Genomic DNA, 18,792 nt, shown 5'->3' with positions numbered 1-18,792 from the left:
ATTGTAATCCAGATCTACTTAAGGATCAATCGCCAGGTCCTGATAAAGCCATTGTGGCCCCTCCCACCATCTTGATTCGAGTAACTGCTTGGCTGAACAACCCCGCGATGGAAGGTCAGCAGGATTCAGTCTACCAGGAACGTGGTGCCAGTTTTCACCATGAGATAATTTCCGTATCTCTGACACACGATTCCAGACAAATGTCTCCTTATCCATGACAGTACGGTGGTCGAGTCACTCCAGAAAAAAGATTCCATTTCAATGTTGAGGCTTTCCTTGACAGTAGTATATAGCCTTACACCAATCACCGCAGCCATTAACTCCAGACGAGGTATTGACAGCTTTTTTATTGGGGCTACCCTTGATTTAGCCGCTAAGAGATGTACGAATACACGCTCGTCCCTAATTCCTCTCAAAAATACCACAGCGGAAGAGGCTTCCTTGCTGGCATCGCAAAATGTATGAAACGTCCAGTGTTCTGCTTCCTCAGTACCAGCGTTTATCCACCTAGGTATCTTTATTGCATTTAGATAAGAAAGCTGTTTTATCCAGCTACGGAAAAGAGTTTCCAGTTCCTCGTCAACCGGCGTGGCCCATCCCAGTTGCTTCTCCCATGTTTTCTGTAACCACAGCTTTGGTAGTAGGGTGACTGGGCAACTGTAACCTATGGGGTCAAATATTCGTTGTGCTTGGGATAGCATCAATCTTTTGAATTAATTAATATTTAAATGGGAATAAGCCACAATTAAAGGTTAAAATACATTTATTGACGTTTCAATTTCCACTTCGGAAATCGTTCTCAAAATACAAACATTAGTAAATTAAACAAATTTTAATTTTAAAAAGAAAATAGCTTCAGAACAATATCAATCTTTTGGTTACCGATTTACTTAAAATCTGTTCGATATCTTCGTCGACTTGGTTTATAGATAAAGTGTCATCCAGCTTGTTCCACTTAATTCCCAGAACCACCGTAAAAATGTTAAAGGAATCATTTTGAACTTGGTGAGTAAACTCCCACCCTCTTAAGTCGAATTTTCCTTTAGCCATTATCATATTTGCCTCTTTGATAAAGGTTTTCAATTATATTTCACTAGCAACACTAGTAACACAGTTGTCCACGTACAAACTGTTTGACAGTTTCTTAACAGTGTCTGTAGTAAAAGAAGCTTTCGAGTCATACTCATCCACAAGTTTTGACAGATGATATTCTAATGAAGCTCCCAACAAGAACGGCTACTGTTGATTCCAAACACTACCCGTCGATGACGAAACACTTTAAGGTTGTTCTCCTTATCATACCATAGAAATCGAAGGAAATCTCTGTCTTTCGGATGTACACTGATCTGTAGAAAAGCTTTGCTAATGTCTGAAGTTACTCCAAGTTTCTGCTGTCTGAACCTTAACAAAATAGCGGGAATTAGCTCAATTAAATTCACCCCCTTTTCTAGACACTGGTTCAAAGAAGGGCTATCCTTTTCTCTGGCTGATGCATCGAAAACTGGTCGTATTTTCGTAGTAATGCTACTTGGTTTAATCACTAGCCGGTGTGGTAGGTAATGGACTTCCTGGTTCCTTTGCTCCTCCACTACCTCCTCAATAATATTGTCATTTAACCACTCTTGAAATACTTGGTCATATGCCTCAAAATAACCATCCTTAGTAATCTTCTTCACCGTGTTATCAAATCTACTTTTTGCCAAGTGATAGTTACTAGGCAGCGCTGGATGTCCCTCCAACCATGGGAGCCTAACTTCATATCGTCCATCGGTGTCAACAGAAATGGTTTCCAGAAAAAGTTTCTTTGCTGCTAATGCGGTTTCATCGCGAGTCTTCCTTTCCATTGGATCATTTATGCCTAGTACGTCGAGCTCCCAAAGATTCGTAATAGGGGCATTATTGACAAAAAGAGAGAGCGAGATCATAGATAAGTTACTATGCGTTTCAACTAGTATCTTTCCCATTAGAGTCCAGCCTAATAGGGTCTCTATCGCTACCAAGTTACAATTCAAAATATGTCTTCTTCCAGTGTAAAGTTTGCCCGCGATATCTGATCCTATCAAAAGTTCAATGGGAGTAGAATCATATGAGTCAGATATTTCAATATTTAATTTACGAAGCTCTTCCGTCCAGGGCCCATCGAATATGGAAGATACACTATTGCAAATAACAGCTTGATCCAGTGCTTCAAAGGTACAACTATAAGTATCGTGATTTAATTCCACATCATAGCAATCATGATTTTGCATCAAATTACTTCCTCCGAATAACCCATGAACGAGACTAATTTTTCCTTTTGACTGATATCCCAAAAATTTAGCTGTCGCCTTCAAAATATATGATTTCTGCGATCCAGTTTCAATCAATGCTCGCACATGTCTCGATTTACCTAAATGAGTCATTTTTACGCGCAGCGTCTGCAAAAAAACCTGTGTGTTCGTATTAGAACTATTCGCAAGTGCCTGATCGACTTTCGCTACCGTATCATCTTGTTGTTTTTGCTAAAAATTATTTGCCTTTGTTCTATTAAATGAAAGTGTCGGACACATTAGAGAAACATGTGATCTACTACAAACTAAGCAACTTAAATGACCTCGACATTTTCGAGTTTGATGGCCAATTTTTAAGCATCGAAAGCATGCACCCTTTTGTGCCAAAATATTTCTTTTTTGCTCGTAGGTCAACTTCTGAGCTTTAAAGCAGCCAGTACTGTCGTGCGAATTTTGGCAAAAAAGGCACTTCGTTGTCACTTCTGAATTTATTAGACCCATTGCCGTAGAAAAGTTTTCTTGTGGTATCCGCGATTTCTGACTAGGCCGTTTAACATCTCTATTTGCTGCACTAGGTAGATCAAAGCCTTCCACCGCTAAAGAAATGTGCTGTTCATTATCGACTTCCTTTTTCAAAAAGTGCATGAGATTGTTAAGTCGATTTTCTATAGTAGAAACGCCCACCGTATTTATAAAAGCTTGTGATCCAGCGACCACGGGTCCCTCGGGAATACGTTGCCAAACTCTCAATAGTTCCGATGGTAAACACGATTCTACTAACGGAAACAGCATCGCCGCGTAATTATCTGGTTTTATCCCAAGTGTCTCTAACGCCCGTAATTGAGTTTCGAGATTGTCGTACAACAAAGATAGATCCCTTTTATTGCCAGACGAGGTGTTATTAATTACTAATTTTAGCAACTCCCGCACGTATACCTCTATTTGCAAATCATCCCGCCCGAATCGCGAAAGAAGACAGTCTACCATTTTACCATAATTGTTCCCAGTGGCTGGAAAACTATCAACTAACTGTCTTGCCCGACTATCCATTAACGTACATTGGACCAGATATTCCACTTTATCATTTAAATCTATATCCGGATCATTATGTATCTTTTGAAACTGGGACCAGAAGGGCAACCAGTTTCTGATATTTCCATCAAACTTCTTAAGTTCTAGAGTAGGTAATTTAAATTTACGCCTACCTGTTCTGCTGCCTACACTACTTTCCGAGGCCATGGAGTCTACCTCTTCACCTGGCTCGTCCCGCGGCTTCTGTAGAAAATCCTCAGCCTGTGTGTTCAGGTCGGTAAATTTCCTTAGATAAACTTCGCTACCATCTATCTCTGCCAACAAGTCTGCTTCACTTTCATCACTTTCCAACAGACACTGGTATATATCGCTGTCAACTTTCCTTAGATCCTCATATTTTTGTTTCAAAATTTCTAAGGTCACCACGATTAAACAGCTCTTCCAACTCTTTCGCCGATTTAGTAAAGGTGGTACGGAGTACTTTACGGTGCTTTTTGTTTTGATCCATGATTCACAATGCACACTTGACCAAACTACACACGTTTATCGGAACAACAACAAATTAAACGTGCGGTCAAGTGTGTCCGGTTAGATCACTACACTTTCGGCACACCCGGTATACTCAAAAACGATTATTCCCGTAAACTGCCCGTCCTGTCACGGTCGCCAAATGTTGGTTGTATCAATGTAAATCTACCCGTTCTACATCAATATCGTTCGATGGAATAAAAGTCCAAAATTATCAACAATAACTTCTATTCAAAAATTACAGGCAGTTTTAAAATAAAATAATTCTAAAGAATATATCGGTGGTAAGTTCACAAAGGTACTGATTTTACACTCTTTTAAATTAATATAAACATGCCACGGCTTGTCCGAAATAAAAATGTAATCAAAGCGACATTCTCGACGTGAGATATAAACATAAAAACCACGTCGCCCTAATATTTAGAATAAACATCTTTTGAGTGCGTCTTATGCTTAATAAGCAATAATACTCGACTTAAGCCATAAATAATAAAATAATCTACTGAGTGTCTCTGACAGCAGGATTAAATCCTGCTAACCTAGCTAAACTACAACCTTCGGGGGTTCGTAGGCTCAAATTTGGTAGCCGTTTTCGAAATCCTTTATACCAATCTGTTGATGCTTGGCCTGACTGTTCCCAATTGTCCGGTGGGTTATTATTATTAGCTTTGGCCAAATCATAGGTTAACTTGCGACTGTCGGTTACAGTTAGCTCATAAAACATCTTTGAGCAAGTCACAATGTATTGAATAAGAACTTCTTCTAACTGTGACGAAAAAATTTGTTTAATTAACTTTGTAGTTAGGACTCATCCTACAAGTAGGGTCTTCTTTGTATTTTTTTACATATCTGCTTAAAGTTTGGAAGTTTAAGTTTGCTTCCCTGGCAGCACAGCGTAGTTTTATACCATTTGTAACTAAAAGTACCGCATCCCTCATTTGTTCGTACGTGAACCCACCAACGGTTTTTGCAGTTTTCTTGACACGCACCATACTGCAAATAAACAATGACTAGTTTAGTTAGTTTAATTTTTTACCAAAAAGGAAAATACCATAATTTTATAAGGGAACAGTGAAAACAATTTTTTCAGTTAAATGATTTAAAAATGTTTCTGAAACTAATGCGTAAGAAAATAACATGCTTACCTTAAATACGTAACTATCTTCTTCTTCTTGTAGTTTCTTCTCCTATCGGACGTTGGCTATCATCACAGCTATATGTACCTTATTGGCGGCTGCTCTAAAAAGATCTACTGAGCTGCAACTATACCACTCTCTTAGGTTTCTCGGCCAGGAAATTCTTCGTCTTCCTATGGATCTTTTACCCTTGATTTTACCTTGCATTATGAGCCTTAATATCTCATATTTCGTACCTCTGGTAATGTGGCCTAAATATTCCAGCTTACTTGTTTTGATGTGCTTTATGACTTCGCAATCCTTTTGTAGCCTTCTTAACACTTCTGCATTTGTAACTCGTTGGGTCCATGGTATTTTCAAAATCCTTCTATATCACCACATATCAAATGATTCCAACTTCTTTATGTTATCCACGTAACTATCGGTTACTATCAACACCACAATTTTATTGTTAATAGTTTTTTTTTCATACAAACTTTAAAATTGCGAGCAAAACAATAACTTTAACAATGACTAAACACTTGACATCGACTAAGAACAAAATGCTTCAAACTGTCACTGCTTCTAAAAGATCAATGTCGTAGTCATACCGTCATATTAGTTTTTTTTTAGTGGTGCTAACAATCGAAGTTCAATTTACCAAATATTGGCAAATGTCTCACTGTTCCCTCTGTCTCACTGTACCACCTTTTCCCCTAAACAATTCAACTTGCATATTAAGATTGCTAAGAAAGATACATACAAATGTTGCTATAAATACAAAATTAAAATATCTAACCCTGATTTGAGCCAGGAAGATAAGTGAATACTTGAAAGGGGTCATAAGCTTCACCTAAGAAAGGCTGAATTAGCTAGAGATTATATGAGAAATGATAAAAGAATTTCTAAAAATAATCAAGAAAGTTATGCTTGCAGTATGGATTTGCAAAAAGCTTCACCTTTCCCATTAAGAATAGTTTCAGATGCCTACTACAAACGAAACCTGTAGGTACTGCGACAATTTTCGAGTACGTACATGATTTTGAGAAAAATTCTGGATATTTATATGTGTTGAATAAAATTGCAGCTTGACAAGGCTCGCAAACAGTCCTTAATGTCTACTAAAGCATGTTACTATTTACAGCGATACCTGTGGTGGTCAAAATCTCAACATGAATATGTGTTTCGCATTAATGGTATATTCAGAGTGATGAGACTAACATCTATGTCATAGATCAAAAAGTTTTGGTTTCAGATCGTTTATATTTGCCAAATGACGCTGACTTTAGCAGTGTAGAATCAGCAGCAAAAAGAAAGTTTATCCATGTTCCAGAAAACTGCATGACATCATGGCAAAGTGAAGAAATAAAAAGTTTATTTTAGGTAAATAAAATGATAAATGAAGATTTTTTATTTCAACTAATAATATAAAGAGAAATATGAGAAAGAGATAGGAAAAAAAGGAAAACAATCCTGTGAACTGGTTGAAGATTCAATGAATTACATTACTAAGAGATAATCCTTACGAAATAATGTACAAAGAAACATTGCAGAATACAAAAGAGATTAATGTCCTAAATAGAAAGCCGACTAGAAGAAAAGGAAAACTAGTTTCAATAATTTGCCATGCGAAAAACTTTATTCATCAAAAAGACCTGTTAAGGAGTTAAAAAAGCATGACATGATCGATCTGCTACCGTTTATTCAACCAGTGCATCCGATTTTTCTTGGTCTAAACACAGCAGATGATGTTGAAGATAAATATTGTACTTTTACCATACCAAGAAGAGGAAATCGATGAACCTAATAATGAGAGGAAGGTAATGAAGAACTACGTGATGCAAGCCAGTAACAGAAAACTTTTGGAACGCCAAAAATGAATGCTAATAATGTTGTTACACTATTCATTTTAAATGTTCAATACTATGTTCATTGCTTTTAAAGATTCAACTCGTTATGATTGAATTGACCTTGCACATGGTTAGAGTGAAAGTGGCTTAAGTCAATCTAGCACAATTTTTTGTATTGTATAAAAAATATGTAGATTTCATATTTCTAGAGTAGATTGACCACGATTGAACGAAGAAAAATATCGATTTCTTCAACTCTTTATGGGGGGTAAAGTTTTGTCAGGAGAGGAACGGGACGCCGTCGTATCTCGTGGTTGAAAAACATCCGACAATGGTTTGGGATGACCTCCGCGGAGCTGTTTCGCAGAGCAGTCAACAAAACCATGATAGCCTTGATGATCGTCAACATCCGGACCGGATAAGGCACTGAAGAAGAAGAAGAAGATTGACCACTTAAGCGTAGATATTTTTCAGTTTTTTGTCTTGCAATATCGTTTTATTTGATTTTTTTCAAACGATTTTATCAAACGACTGTATTGTTCAGACATGACTTAAATTGACTTATGCCAGTTTCATTTTCACCGGCTCAAATGGCATCCAACACAGCAAAAAAGCAAAATCTGTGCAGTTGTTTAAAGATATTTGCAGAATTTGAAGAAAAGCTGGAAGTGGTTCAACATCAAAATCCAAAAAAAAATTCACGTCAGCCACTCCTTATAAATTTATTTTCCTACTCTTTTCAATGGTGATAATAGTTTTCTTCAAACACAGACGCACGTACGTCATTTTCAGCTCAAAGTTAAAGGTTTGTTTTATAAGAGGATTCCTGCAATAGAGGTTTATTACAAAAACGGACATCTATCTGACAGCCGATGAGAATGCTGTATTGTGATCACATGACTGCGAAATCAACAATGTCCGCTATTGTTTCCAACTTGTCAGATGTGAATCGTTTTATTTGTGTTCATCATTAGTTTAAACTATTTGTTTGTAACTATTTAATCCTGACCCCCGGAGGGTGTGTAGTGGTTATCGTGATTTCGTGTATCGTCCGTCCCAAAGATCTCTGTCTCTGATCATTTCTTTTAACTCATACTGTCTTTTGCATATTGCTGTAATTTGGTCGATCCATTTTGTTGGGGATCTTCCTCGTGATCTTCGGCCTTCTAGCTTTCCTTGGAAAAGTCTTTCCATGTTTTCTGTGTCTGCTATCATAGTATCTCAAAGTATTTTATTTATTTGAGAGGGATTTTGCTGGATAGTTTTGACTGACTTTTAGCGTATTTAGAATTGAATTCTTTGTCCTATGGTCGGTCCACGAAATTCGTAACATTCTTTTCCTACAAAACATTTCAGTGACATATATCTTTCTTATTTTCCGCTTGTCGTAGGCTGTCGTGAAGTTCGTGAAATTTGTGAATCCTTCCATATTTTGGCCATTTTTCGTATGGCGACTTTTGCTAGATCACATCTACGTTTTATTTCTTCCTATAGTGGCACTGTGTTTGTGATCAATAGTTTCAGATATAAATACGAGCTCACAACCTGTAGTATTGTATTTATTGTTATGTAGTATAATATACACCATATATTTGTCATGATCTTTTTCTTTGATATGTTTAACTGCAGACCAAATATTTGACTTTTGTTTTCAACCAGTCGTATGAGATCAATTAACACTTTTTGACTATTTTCTAGAAGGGCTGGGTCGTCTGCAAAATGTAGGTTTTTTATCTTTCGGCCATTTATTGAGATGCCCTTTTTCCATTTGAGAAGCGCTCTTTCTTCTAATAATATGCTCCCTATATATATATATATATATATATATATATATATATATATATATATATATATATATATATATATATATACATTAAATAATTGTGGAGACAGTATACATCCTTGTCTGACACCTTGTTCTGGATGGAATTCGATTGAGAGTGTGTCAAGCACTTTAACTTTTCCATTTGTGTGTTCGTATAGTTCAGTTATAAGCGAAATTAAGTGTTGTGGTATGCCTACTTCTTTAACAGGTTCACTGCCAGTCTCTTTTTCCTTGCATTGCTAAAGAGTCATTTGAGTACCACATATGGTACTCAGTCCAGAAGATAAGTTCAAATATTGAGCGCCATATATGGTACTCCGTATAACTTACAAAACTGCATGCCGTGTACCTAAGCAGTCACTCAGCTTGTACATTTTATATGGAGAAATTAAAGTTTTGGCCTAAGAAAACCGTTCCCTTATTTTAGCCTGTAGCTAGATGGTATTATACTTTTTTTTATTAAGCCCCTTTATCAAAGTGTAATAACAATGCTTTTTTAGCTTAAATATTTATTTAACAAGTAGAGTAACTCTAAAAACCGATAAAAAAATAGTCGACAACTTAACATAAATGTTAATAAAGAAAAATTACTGTAGTTTGGCAGCATATACCTCAAAAAAACAGTCAGAACACAAATATTTCGCGCGAGCAAAAGACTTTGTCCTCACACGTGGAGTCTCCTTTTGTGTTGTTTTTCTTCCATGCTTGGTAATAATATCCCTATAGCATTGGCTGCAGCGGTTTCTTTTTAGAAATTTTACTAATATGCTCCCTAGCAAACAAAGAACGTGGTGTTCGTGTGTATTCAGGTATAAAGAATGCTTATTAAAAGCTTAAAATTTTTATTGTAAAGAAGATCTTTTCGGAATTAAATCATTCCATCATCAGTTTAATAAAAAGTTGTTAAAAAACATTGTATGGCCACATAAAAACATTGGAAGGACATACGTATTAAAAAATACTCATGGTATTTATCAAGGTAAATGCAATAGACTGTTAACTTGATTATTAAAAACTGAAAATGGGGGCATCTTACATGACCCCCTTTAGTTGGTGAGGTTTTATCGAAAGAAACGTAAATTGCTTCAACAATCAGCTTACCCTAACATTACTTCAGATTCCCCATCTTACTTCTCATTACCATTTCACTGTCCAACACTCTCCGAATCAATCAAAACACTATCCTGAATTCTGTTGAAAATATTAAGATTTCCTTTAAAGTTAACAATAAATTGAGTAGATCATTATGCAATAGTAAGGACTCTATTGACTTCAGCAAACGAAGTGGAGTTTATAAACTTCAATGTTCTGACTGTGATGCCACTTATATTGGTAGAACTTGTAGATCTCTAGTAACCAGGGCCATGTAACATTCTAAGTTAGAGAACACTTCTTCTTTTTCCCATCATCTTAAATATCACAATCACACAATCAAGGTACCAGATGATATTTCTCTTCTTCATAACATACCAGGCAGAGATTATCTCAAACTTGACCTTTTTGAGGATTTGGAAATAGTCAAGGAAAAGAAAAACAGTCCCAATTGTGTTAATCGTCACACCAGCATCAACAGAGACTTTGTCCCACTTCAGCGACAATTATTCTCCTGATCTAACTTTCTGTCTTTTAACTTCAAATCCAGTTGACTTACTTCTACATTTCTTTCTATTTTCCCATAGCTTAATATCACCTTATATAATCCGCCATACTTAACTCTATTCTTGTCACCATTAATACACTAACATCCCCCTTTTCCAATATCCAATTTCCCATCCTCTCCAATAACTACTATCTAACTAATCACACAGGTTTTCTTATAAATACTCACTTATAATCTACCAATCTCTTATCACAATCAGTTTCAGTATCCCCAGCTTACATCTTTACATTCATCTCCTATTTCCTTTTCTTTCTTTTTCTTTTATTTCTTTTTCCTCGATTCATCTTTCATAAATTTCAAACCAACTTCTATATATACTTACTTCATACAAGGAAACAATTAGGAAATAACATTCTTTTCATCGCCTTTAAAATGATTTATTAATTTCAACTACCTAACTTAAATTTTGCCTTACCTTGGCATACCAAATTTATTTTACATCACAGTCACTCATTGTTTTACATTCTCCCAATTTTTTAAAATACCAAAAATTGCTATTGATCCTACTATACACAAAACACAATTCTTCACTAAAAACTGCCTATTCACAAACTTAAGCACAATGACTTTTGCTCCTACTACATAATTCCACTTGACATTGACGGGTACTAACTGATTTTTCATACCATCTTTCTATCAGTTAGCCCAAGACTCCAGCACAGATCAGAGGTAATGTAAGTCGATAAAACCTCACCAACTAAAGGGGGTCATGTAAGATGCCCCCATTTTCAGTTTTTAATAATCAAGTTAACAGTCTATTGCATTTACCTTGTTAAATACCATGAGGAATTTTTAATACGGATGTCCTTCCAATGTTTTTATGAGGCCATACAATGTTTTTTAACAACTTTTTATGTAAGTAGTAAAAAACCAACGTGTTCTTTCTATATATTTAAATTTTAACTTTCTTGTTTTTTAATATTGGTATTTTTACTCTCTCTTTTAGTAAACCGATGATGGAATGATTTAATTCTGAAAAGATCTTCTTTACAATAAAAATTTTAAGCTTTTAATAAGCATTTTTTATACCTTAATACACACGAACACCACGTGCTTTGTATTCAACAGGTATACTAGCCACTCCTGGATATTTCCACTTCATGGTTTGTTCCAGTTTCACTTTTAAATTTTACTAAATTGTTTAAACTATTAGCAGGCATTACACAATCGCGTTTATTAAGCATATCTTTGATAATTTTCTGTCTAAATTGTGTTATTTTTATTGATTTATTTGTCACTTAGAATAAAGTGACAAGGCAGTTACAACGGTAACATTTAGTAAAATATCAAAGGCAACTTTTCGGTACCATTTCAATGGCCTCCTTGAAAATGAATTATACGAATTCATTTGATCCGATACATCTATGAATGATTTTCCCGCATTATATTCTACTACAACCTGCGGTTTAAGTTTGTCTTCTCCTGTTTGTATCACATTTACCACAGAAGGCATATGCTTCGAACTTAGAGCAAGCACATCTCGCCGATCCTTCCACTTTAAAACCATTACACCATTTTCATTTTGCCTTGCAACAATATCACCTCTTTTAGTTTTTTTTTAGTAACATTAATTGGATTGCTTTTCTTATTGGCTCCAACTACTGGTCCCTACTAAAAAGGTTTGGCTGTCCAGTAATTTTTCTGCCAAAGTGACACTATTATACCAGTTGTCCGCATATAGTGTTCTACCAAAATCTAAATATGGCTCCATTACCGATGCCTTTTGTTTTACAGGTACTGCCTAAAACATAGCCTACCTTGAAATGGTACCATCGACTCATCTATACACAGTGACATTTCGGGAATTACACAGTAATTAAACGTATCTACTAGTAAGTCAATAAGGGGCTGAACCTTGTGAAGCCGATCTCCGGGAACCTGTGTTGAGTTATCCGAAATATGAAACATGCTGAAAATAAATATATATTTTAGTAAATAAAACCTAATAAAAAATGTTATAATAGTACCTCAAAATCAACTCAAATCGGTTTCTGGCCATGTAGTCTGTCAGTTTTGCTATTATATAACTTTGTGTTTTTCCAATAATGAGCCAGAGAGGGCATATCTACTAAACCCATCCACTTAAGTTATAGCATTTGCATTTTCCTTGATATATATTTTGAAATCCCCTCGTATATGTATTAAATTGAAATCCCCTCATATGTGTATTAAGATGACGAGGAATGTTTTCCATGTTTCTCTATTCCTATCGTACGAGTTAAAACCCAAATAGTATTTCGTTCTTTTTACGTCGCCGAAGTTAATGTAAACCATTTTAAAGTTTGTTAATATTTTACAGATGCGTTTTTCCTTGGTATTTTTTTTTGATCGAAACCGCTTTTAGGATATTCTGCGTTTCAAATAAATATTACAGTTTATATGTTTTGTTGATGAATGAATTTAAAAGATCAGATCACTCTCGCTGACGCGCGGTCAAGAGCGGTGGGTCTCAGCGTTATGTCCAAATTCTACGTCGAATTTGAAAGTTTTCTCTTTTGTTCCTTTTCATGGAAAATGTGTAGCAGTTTAATCAGTTTAATGGTTCAGTTGCAGTTTAAGTGCGGTTTGGAAGAATCGTTATTTCCATCCTCGTTTCGTTTCTCCCTGGTTGTCATCCCAGGCTTTTTGGCAGTTTGGAGATGAATTTGTTCGTGTTCAGAGCTTTCCCATTCAGTTCTACCCCCAGAAAATTTATTAGAACCAGTTTCCGACCCGATATTATGCACAGTAAAATTTAGTGAAATTCAAGGTAAATTTTGTGTTAAATTTTAGTCAAGATAGACATTAAAAAAAAATAATAATTGCTTTCATTCATTCAAACGAATAGGACATAATTATGTAAATTTTTTCTTCTTTATTATTTTGGTATAAATCTCTGTAACTATTAATATAGTGTTTTTTGTGCCATCTGTATTTTTGTAACTGTTTGTGGTGAGACACAATAAATGTTTTATTTATTTCTCTGGAACATTTGGTCTTTTTATTTTAGAAAAGTCTCCTAACCATTTTTGGATTTTTAATAATTATTTCAATAGTTACAACTAGTTGTTGTAATCGTTATAATTCGGCACCTCGAAACGGCGTCCATTTTAAATTGCTACAGGTCTTTCCTGTTTGTTTTGTTTGTCCATTTGGTCCAGGAGATTCTTGTAAGTACCCCTTTGTGTCATTTTTGTAGTTGCCCCAATCCAACCCACTTGCCATGCAACTTATCCACGACCCAGCTCTCTAAACAAACCCTGAGTGCCGTTCGCACAGTTTCGTTTATTTTGCTTACCCTATCTCCACTCCCAGTAGTTTCTGTCCCTAGTTTTCAAACCCCCTATAATTATACCCTATGAGGTAGGCAAAATAATACGTTAAAAAGTTTGCCTAAAAAGGTATGCATTTCTTGTCGATTTGTTAGTACCCAGCTTTTAATTCTTACACTTCTCTTTATATTGGGTCCTCTAAGACATTGTTGAGCAAAATTGTTTGTTTGATTTACTAACAGGGATACCACTTCTTCATCAAAAAACAAACAAAAGAAATCAAAAGGGATGGCATCTTGCATTTTATCTATTAGATCGGCGTTTACGCCTACTTCTTCGGAATTCGTATTATAATTTATATTTTTAATCCTTTGCTGATCTAGTATTTGCCAATCTTCAGATATGGGAACATTCTCAGGTGCTGATCCTTGCTCATTATTTAACTCTTCATTTCTCAAAACTTCATTTTTACTAATTTCATCACTGTCCGAATCTTCACTGTCTAGTGCATACTCTGGGTCCGCTGGGTCATTGTCATGAAACTCCGAAATAGATGATGATCCGCTTCGTATTTCTACCGTTTCAAACAAATGCAGTATTCTCTTCTCTTCTTTGGAATCCATTATTACAATTTACAATCGCGATTGTATCGGAAAGCAGCAACAGACAACTAAACTACCTGTTAGAGCTTGCAAAAAGCTTTTTCTATATTTGCTACTACTAATAGGATAGACGTCTATCGCTAGCAACCCCTAATATTCTCAATTTTGCTGTACAGAAATCTGCAGGTCGATAAATATTAGAATATAGTATTTTACTGTGAGTGTCAGAGGTGGAGCTCATGGCCCCCTGATTAAAACATCACTCGTGGGGCCATGAGACTAACATAGGTACTCAGGTTCAAAATGGTGTGAAATACTTAAAAAAATATTAATTAACCCCCAAAACATTCCTACAAAATCCTAAATTAAAATAATAAATAAAAATCGTCGTGGCCTCATGGGTCAACATGCTCTAGAAGAGCTGTAGCATAAATGACAAGTTAACTGAGTACCACATGAGGTACTCATGGCAGACAATCTGTTAAGTAGCTACCATAAGAGTTGCCATAACGCTTTGCGGTAATCTATAAAACACATGTATAGTGGGTTATTGAATTCCCTAGATTTTTCTATTATTTGTCTTATGTTTAGAAGATGTTCTCGAGTACCTGTACCTTTGGTAAATCCAGTTTGTGCATATCATTAGTTTAAAAAGTGGATTCATGGAGTCAAATTTAATATATTTGTAAGTTAAGGAGGACGCGTAAGAGAAAGAGCGATCCCAAAAAATGGAAAAGAAACATCCAGAAGCAGCAAAGGTCAGCCTATCATTGAACTCAATCATATATTTAAGATTAATTTTATTGCTGTAAAAAATTATCAATAGGTGAGTGGAAGTTTCATATGTTAAAAGTTATTGTACACGTTCATCCGAGTTATGAATGGTTTGTAAGTGATTTTATAATTCCTTATTTTAAAATATGGAGCTTAAAAGTTGGCTGTAACAACATGACCAGCCTAGTACCACTTTTTTTTCTTAAAATTCAGAGATTCCTAAAAAAATTCTACCCATTGACTTAGTCTACTAGTGAATTAACCCAAGTTTAATTATTTTCTTCTTTTGTATGTTCATGCAGGTACTCAATCAAAAGTCTGTACTCCAACTGCCATCACCGAGTTGGATACCAGTACTCGCTTTTAACAATGCATGATATCTTGGAGTTCCACAAAGCGTTCCCAGAAAAAAGCAAGCAAGATGGTCTCATTTTGAAATACTGAAGGGCTGGCCCACCCAACCCAAAAGAATGAAGCTTGAGCATATAAAGGGGAAAAACCACCACTTTCCAATATTCGGTTGCAAACCACGCTGGCAACAATCTAAGCATTTGCAGGCATGCTTTACTCGATTTGCTGAAGCCTATTACCAAGCATAACATTATGGGCGTATTCCGAAAATTCAAGAACGGTGTGTCTCATGTCCCAGAATAAAACCAGAGGGGAAAAAGTTTATTTTAGTTTTCAAGCTGTTAAATCACATTATTCACGACATCACTCAGCACGTGTTTACCTACCATCAGACTTGAATATCGCCAAAATGAGGAAAATGTTCACTGACGGTAAAGAAGAATCTGAGAAGGCTTATGTTTTTTCCAACACATGCGAGAAAAACCAGAAGGATGTTTTATTTTGAGTTTTGATTGTCAGAAAAACCTTGTTGTGCCCAAAATAACTGATCAAAGTGAGTATTATTTCCGACAGCTTTACTGTTAAACCTTTAAGTAGTCAAAAGATTCTGAATTCAGTTGAATTCAGCTGATCTCTTAGGATATGACTCCATTAGTTTGGTGGAACATAGTTGTTAAAGGAGAGATAGCTTACAATCTTCACACTGGTTCAGAGAGAAAAATTTGTAAGGTCAACTGCAATATTAGACAGATCAACCTAAAAAAATCCTATTGGTGTCACCCTAAAAGAAGAAAAGAATGAGAATGTAGCAAAATTGCTTGAAAAACATTTCAGAGTACGTTGAAGAGAGAATGGTACTTTGTGGTTCAAAACCATAATACAAGCAGAACCTGAAAATTTTGCTGAATGTGACAATGCATATGAGAGTGATTAATTATAATAATTAATTGGCTCCCTACTCTGGAGCTTCTCCCAAGCTCAGTTGTAAAAACTATTTATGCATATCCTTATTCTGTATGAACTATAAGGTATTTACCCGGATATATTAGTTCAAACCTGGAAACACAATACAAATATCTACTAGATCTTTGCAGATTATCGACAAGCCAATGACAACATAAACAGACAAAGTATATTTCCTGATGCGAGAATTTGGTATATCAAGGAAGTTGGTAAAGTTAATTTAAGCCACTATGGCTCGCACAGAAGTGCATGTACGAATCCAAAACCAACTGACAGATTCCTTCTAGATAACTAAAGGGCTAAAATAAGGAGACAGACTCTGTCTCTGTTTTACACTTGTATGGAATATGTTAAAAAATATATTGTTTAATAAATCTAAACAGATTGTGGTGTACGCGGGTGATAAACGAGTACAATTTATGGGCCGAACGTAGGAGATATCAAAAAACTATATGTAGAAGTTGCGAAATAAATAGTTCTGGCACAAACAGGAAAAAAACGTATGCAAAGTTTGACAATAAACAATGCAAACATTAAAGTCATATAACAGTTCACATTGCTGGGCATACCTGAAAGTACGAAGAACGACTATGCTAGCTAACAGAGCATACTTTGCTTTATTACAGGTATTTGAATCCAAAGACGTACATAGGGAAGTAACTTTCAAAGTTTATAAAACCATCATATAACCAATAGCCTCATGTGGTGCAGAAACATGGATGACGACAGAAAAAAAAAACAATAAACCTAATCAATAACTTTGAAAGAAAGATATTGAAAATGATATTGGGATCCATTAAAACACTAGTGTGTGGAGAATAGTATTCAAATATGAGTTACATAATATCAATATTACAAAGAATCCTTTACTTATAGCAAATTATGAAAGAATACAAAGACTGTGTTGAGCAGGTCGCCTTATAAGAATGGGCAATAACACAACACTTAGCAGAATGCTTACTTAAACTGTAGTGGGTGTTGACCAATTAAAAGACTTAGTCGGCCAATGAGAAGACCACAAAGAGGTGGTTAGATGAAGTGAGCACCGATGCTAGAGAGATCTTGAGAGTGGGTTATTGGAGAAGGGTAGGCGAAAAAAAGAATGCTTGCTTACAATTTAAGCTCGGTAAGGCATCTTACATCTTGACACGTGTTTTAAAGAAAAGTGAATGAGTCAAGCTGGGCTCTAGTTTTAGCCTCCAAGATCACTTTAACATTTTATCTGGGAAGCTATACGTATACGTAAGTCAACGTAAGTGAAGTAAGTGCTTAATGTACGGAGCCATAATCGCAATGGGAAAAATCTAATAGCAAAAATTAGACCTGCTAATTATGAATAAAAAAAGAAGTATTTATGTATTAATTTTGGAAATGGATATTTAAAAACCTTGTTTGCGCATAATTACCAGGCTAAATTTCATTAAATCTAAAGGTAAGAAAAACTTAACAGTTTAGCACAAATCTATCGTTTACGGCAATACCGATAAAACTTATCATACATGCTCATAGTAATTTTTAGTCTTTAAATTTAATGGCGAATCGCCCATAGTTTTAAAAACACGTTCTATATAACAATCGGTTTTATGCATCGGAGCACAACCTGAAGGCTTGTGCTCCGACCACACTATTAAATGTTTCACCCTATTATACATGAGATGTTTTAAATTAAACGAATTACAGAATTTTTTTTAAATTTCTTTTACGTTTTGAGCTGTTTAGAAATTAAAAATAAAATAGAGCCACAGTAATTAAAAACTACTAAAGTAGAAACATTTGTTTGGTCAATTCGTCTATAAATCTTTTAGGAAACGTATATTTTTACCGATATTTCACAAATTTGTCATCTATATATTAAACTTTACTCGCTCTATAAAAGCACACGTGCCTGGCACCAAAACTTAACTTTTAATTATGGCAATTTTCCTCTCCTGCTGGCTATAATCAACATTTCAAACTACTCCTATTATCACAGCTCACAGCTTGATATTTTACACAATATAAAATTTTATTATTGTATGTTGACGGGCACAAACATAGGCCAGTTTCTTTAATTATCTGTGAAATACACCACATTTTTCTTAATTAACTTTATAGAGACCTCGAAAAGGACAATTAAATTATAATAAAATGTGCTGGTTTAAAAGCCTACTAGTAGTATGGATTTCTGAGTAACATATGACGAACAAATGCCCTAGTAACGTTTTCCTGGCGCCATACCTATCCAATTTGGGAATGGGTCACTTCTTTGCTTATCTGTGTTATGTATTACTACATTTTTATAAGTGTAAACAATAATATACAGGCCAAAAGTTGATTACGATTCATAGTTTTAATCGAATCCACATCATTCGATAGCACTTTCAGTTACACTAAACTATTAGTTAAAGCGCCCGTCGGTAAAAAAGTTTATGATATATCCAAACTTTGAGTATTGTTTCATTAGGCCGAGTCTAACACATGTAATTCTCTTACCCGCAATACTTTCTTACCAACCTAAGTGGATATTTATTTGACGCGCAATATAAGCGGCATCACGATCAAAGAATGCAATTAAAATTATTATATACAAAC

At 35.3% G+C, this 18,792-nt stretch overlaps 2 protein-coding genes across 2 annotated transcripts; both read right to left on the bottom strand.

Annotated features, from left to right (window-relative positions):
* Nucleotides 1–125: 125 nt before the first annotated feature.
* Nucleotides 126–701, bottom strand: LOC140442211 (uncharacterized). Its single transcript, XM_072533288.1, has one exon. It carries the CDS (start codon nt 699–701, stop codon nt 126–128), a length of 576 nt encoding a protein of 191 aa, XP_072389389.1.
* A 510-nt stretch (nt 702–1,211) lies between these two features.
* On the bottom strand, nt 1,212–2,402 carry LOC140442210 (uncharacterized). The gene has a single exon (XM_072533287.1). The coding sequence runs from the start codon at nt 2,400–2,402 to the stop codon at nt 1,212–1,214; it is 1,191 nt and encodes a 396-aa protein (XP_072389388.1).
* Nucleotides 2,403–18,792: the final 16,390 nt, after the last annotated feature.

This window comes from Diabrotica undecimpunctata, chromosome 5 (genome assembly GCF_040954645.1).
Source record: "Diabrotica undecimpunctata isolate CICGRU chromosome 5, icDiaUnde3, whole genome shotgun sequence".
NCBI lineage: Eukaryota > Metazoa > Arthropoda > Insecta > Coleoptera > Chrysomelidae > Diabrotica > Diabrotica undecimpunctata.
The sequence above is the reverse complement of the archived record's forward strand: the minus strand, read 5'-3'. Positions and strand labels throughout refer to the sequence as shown.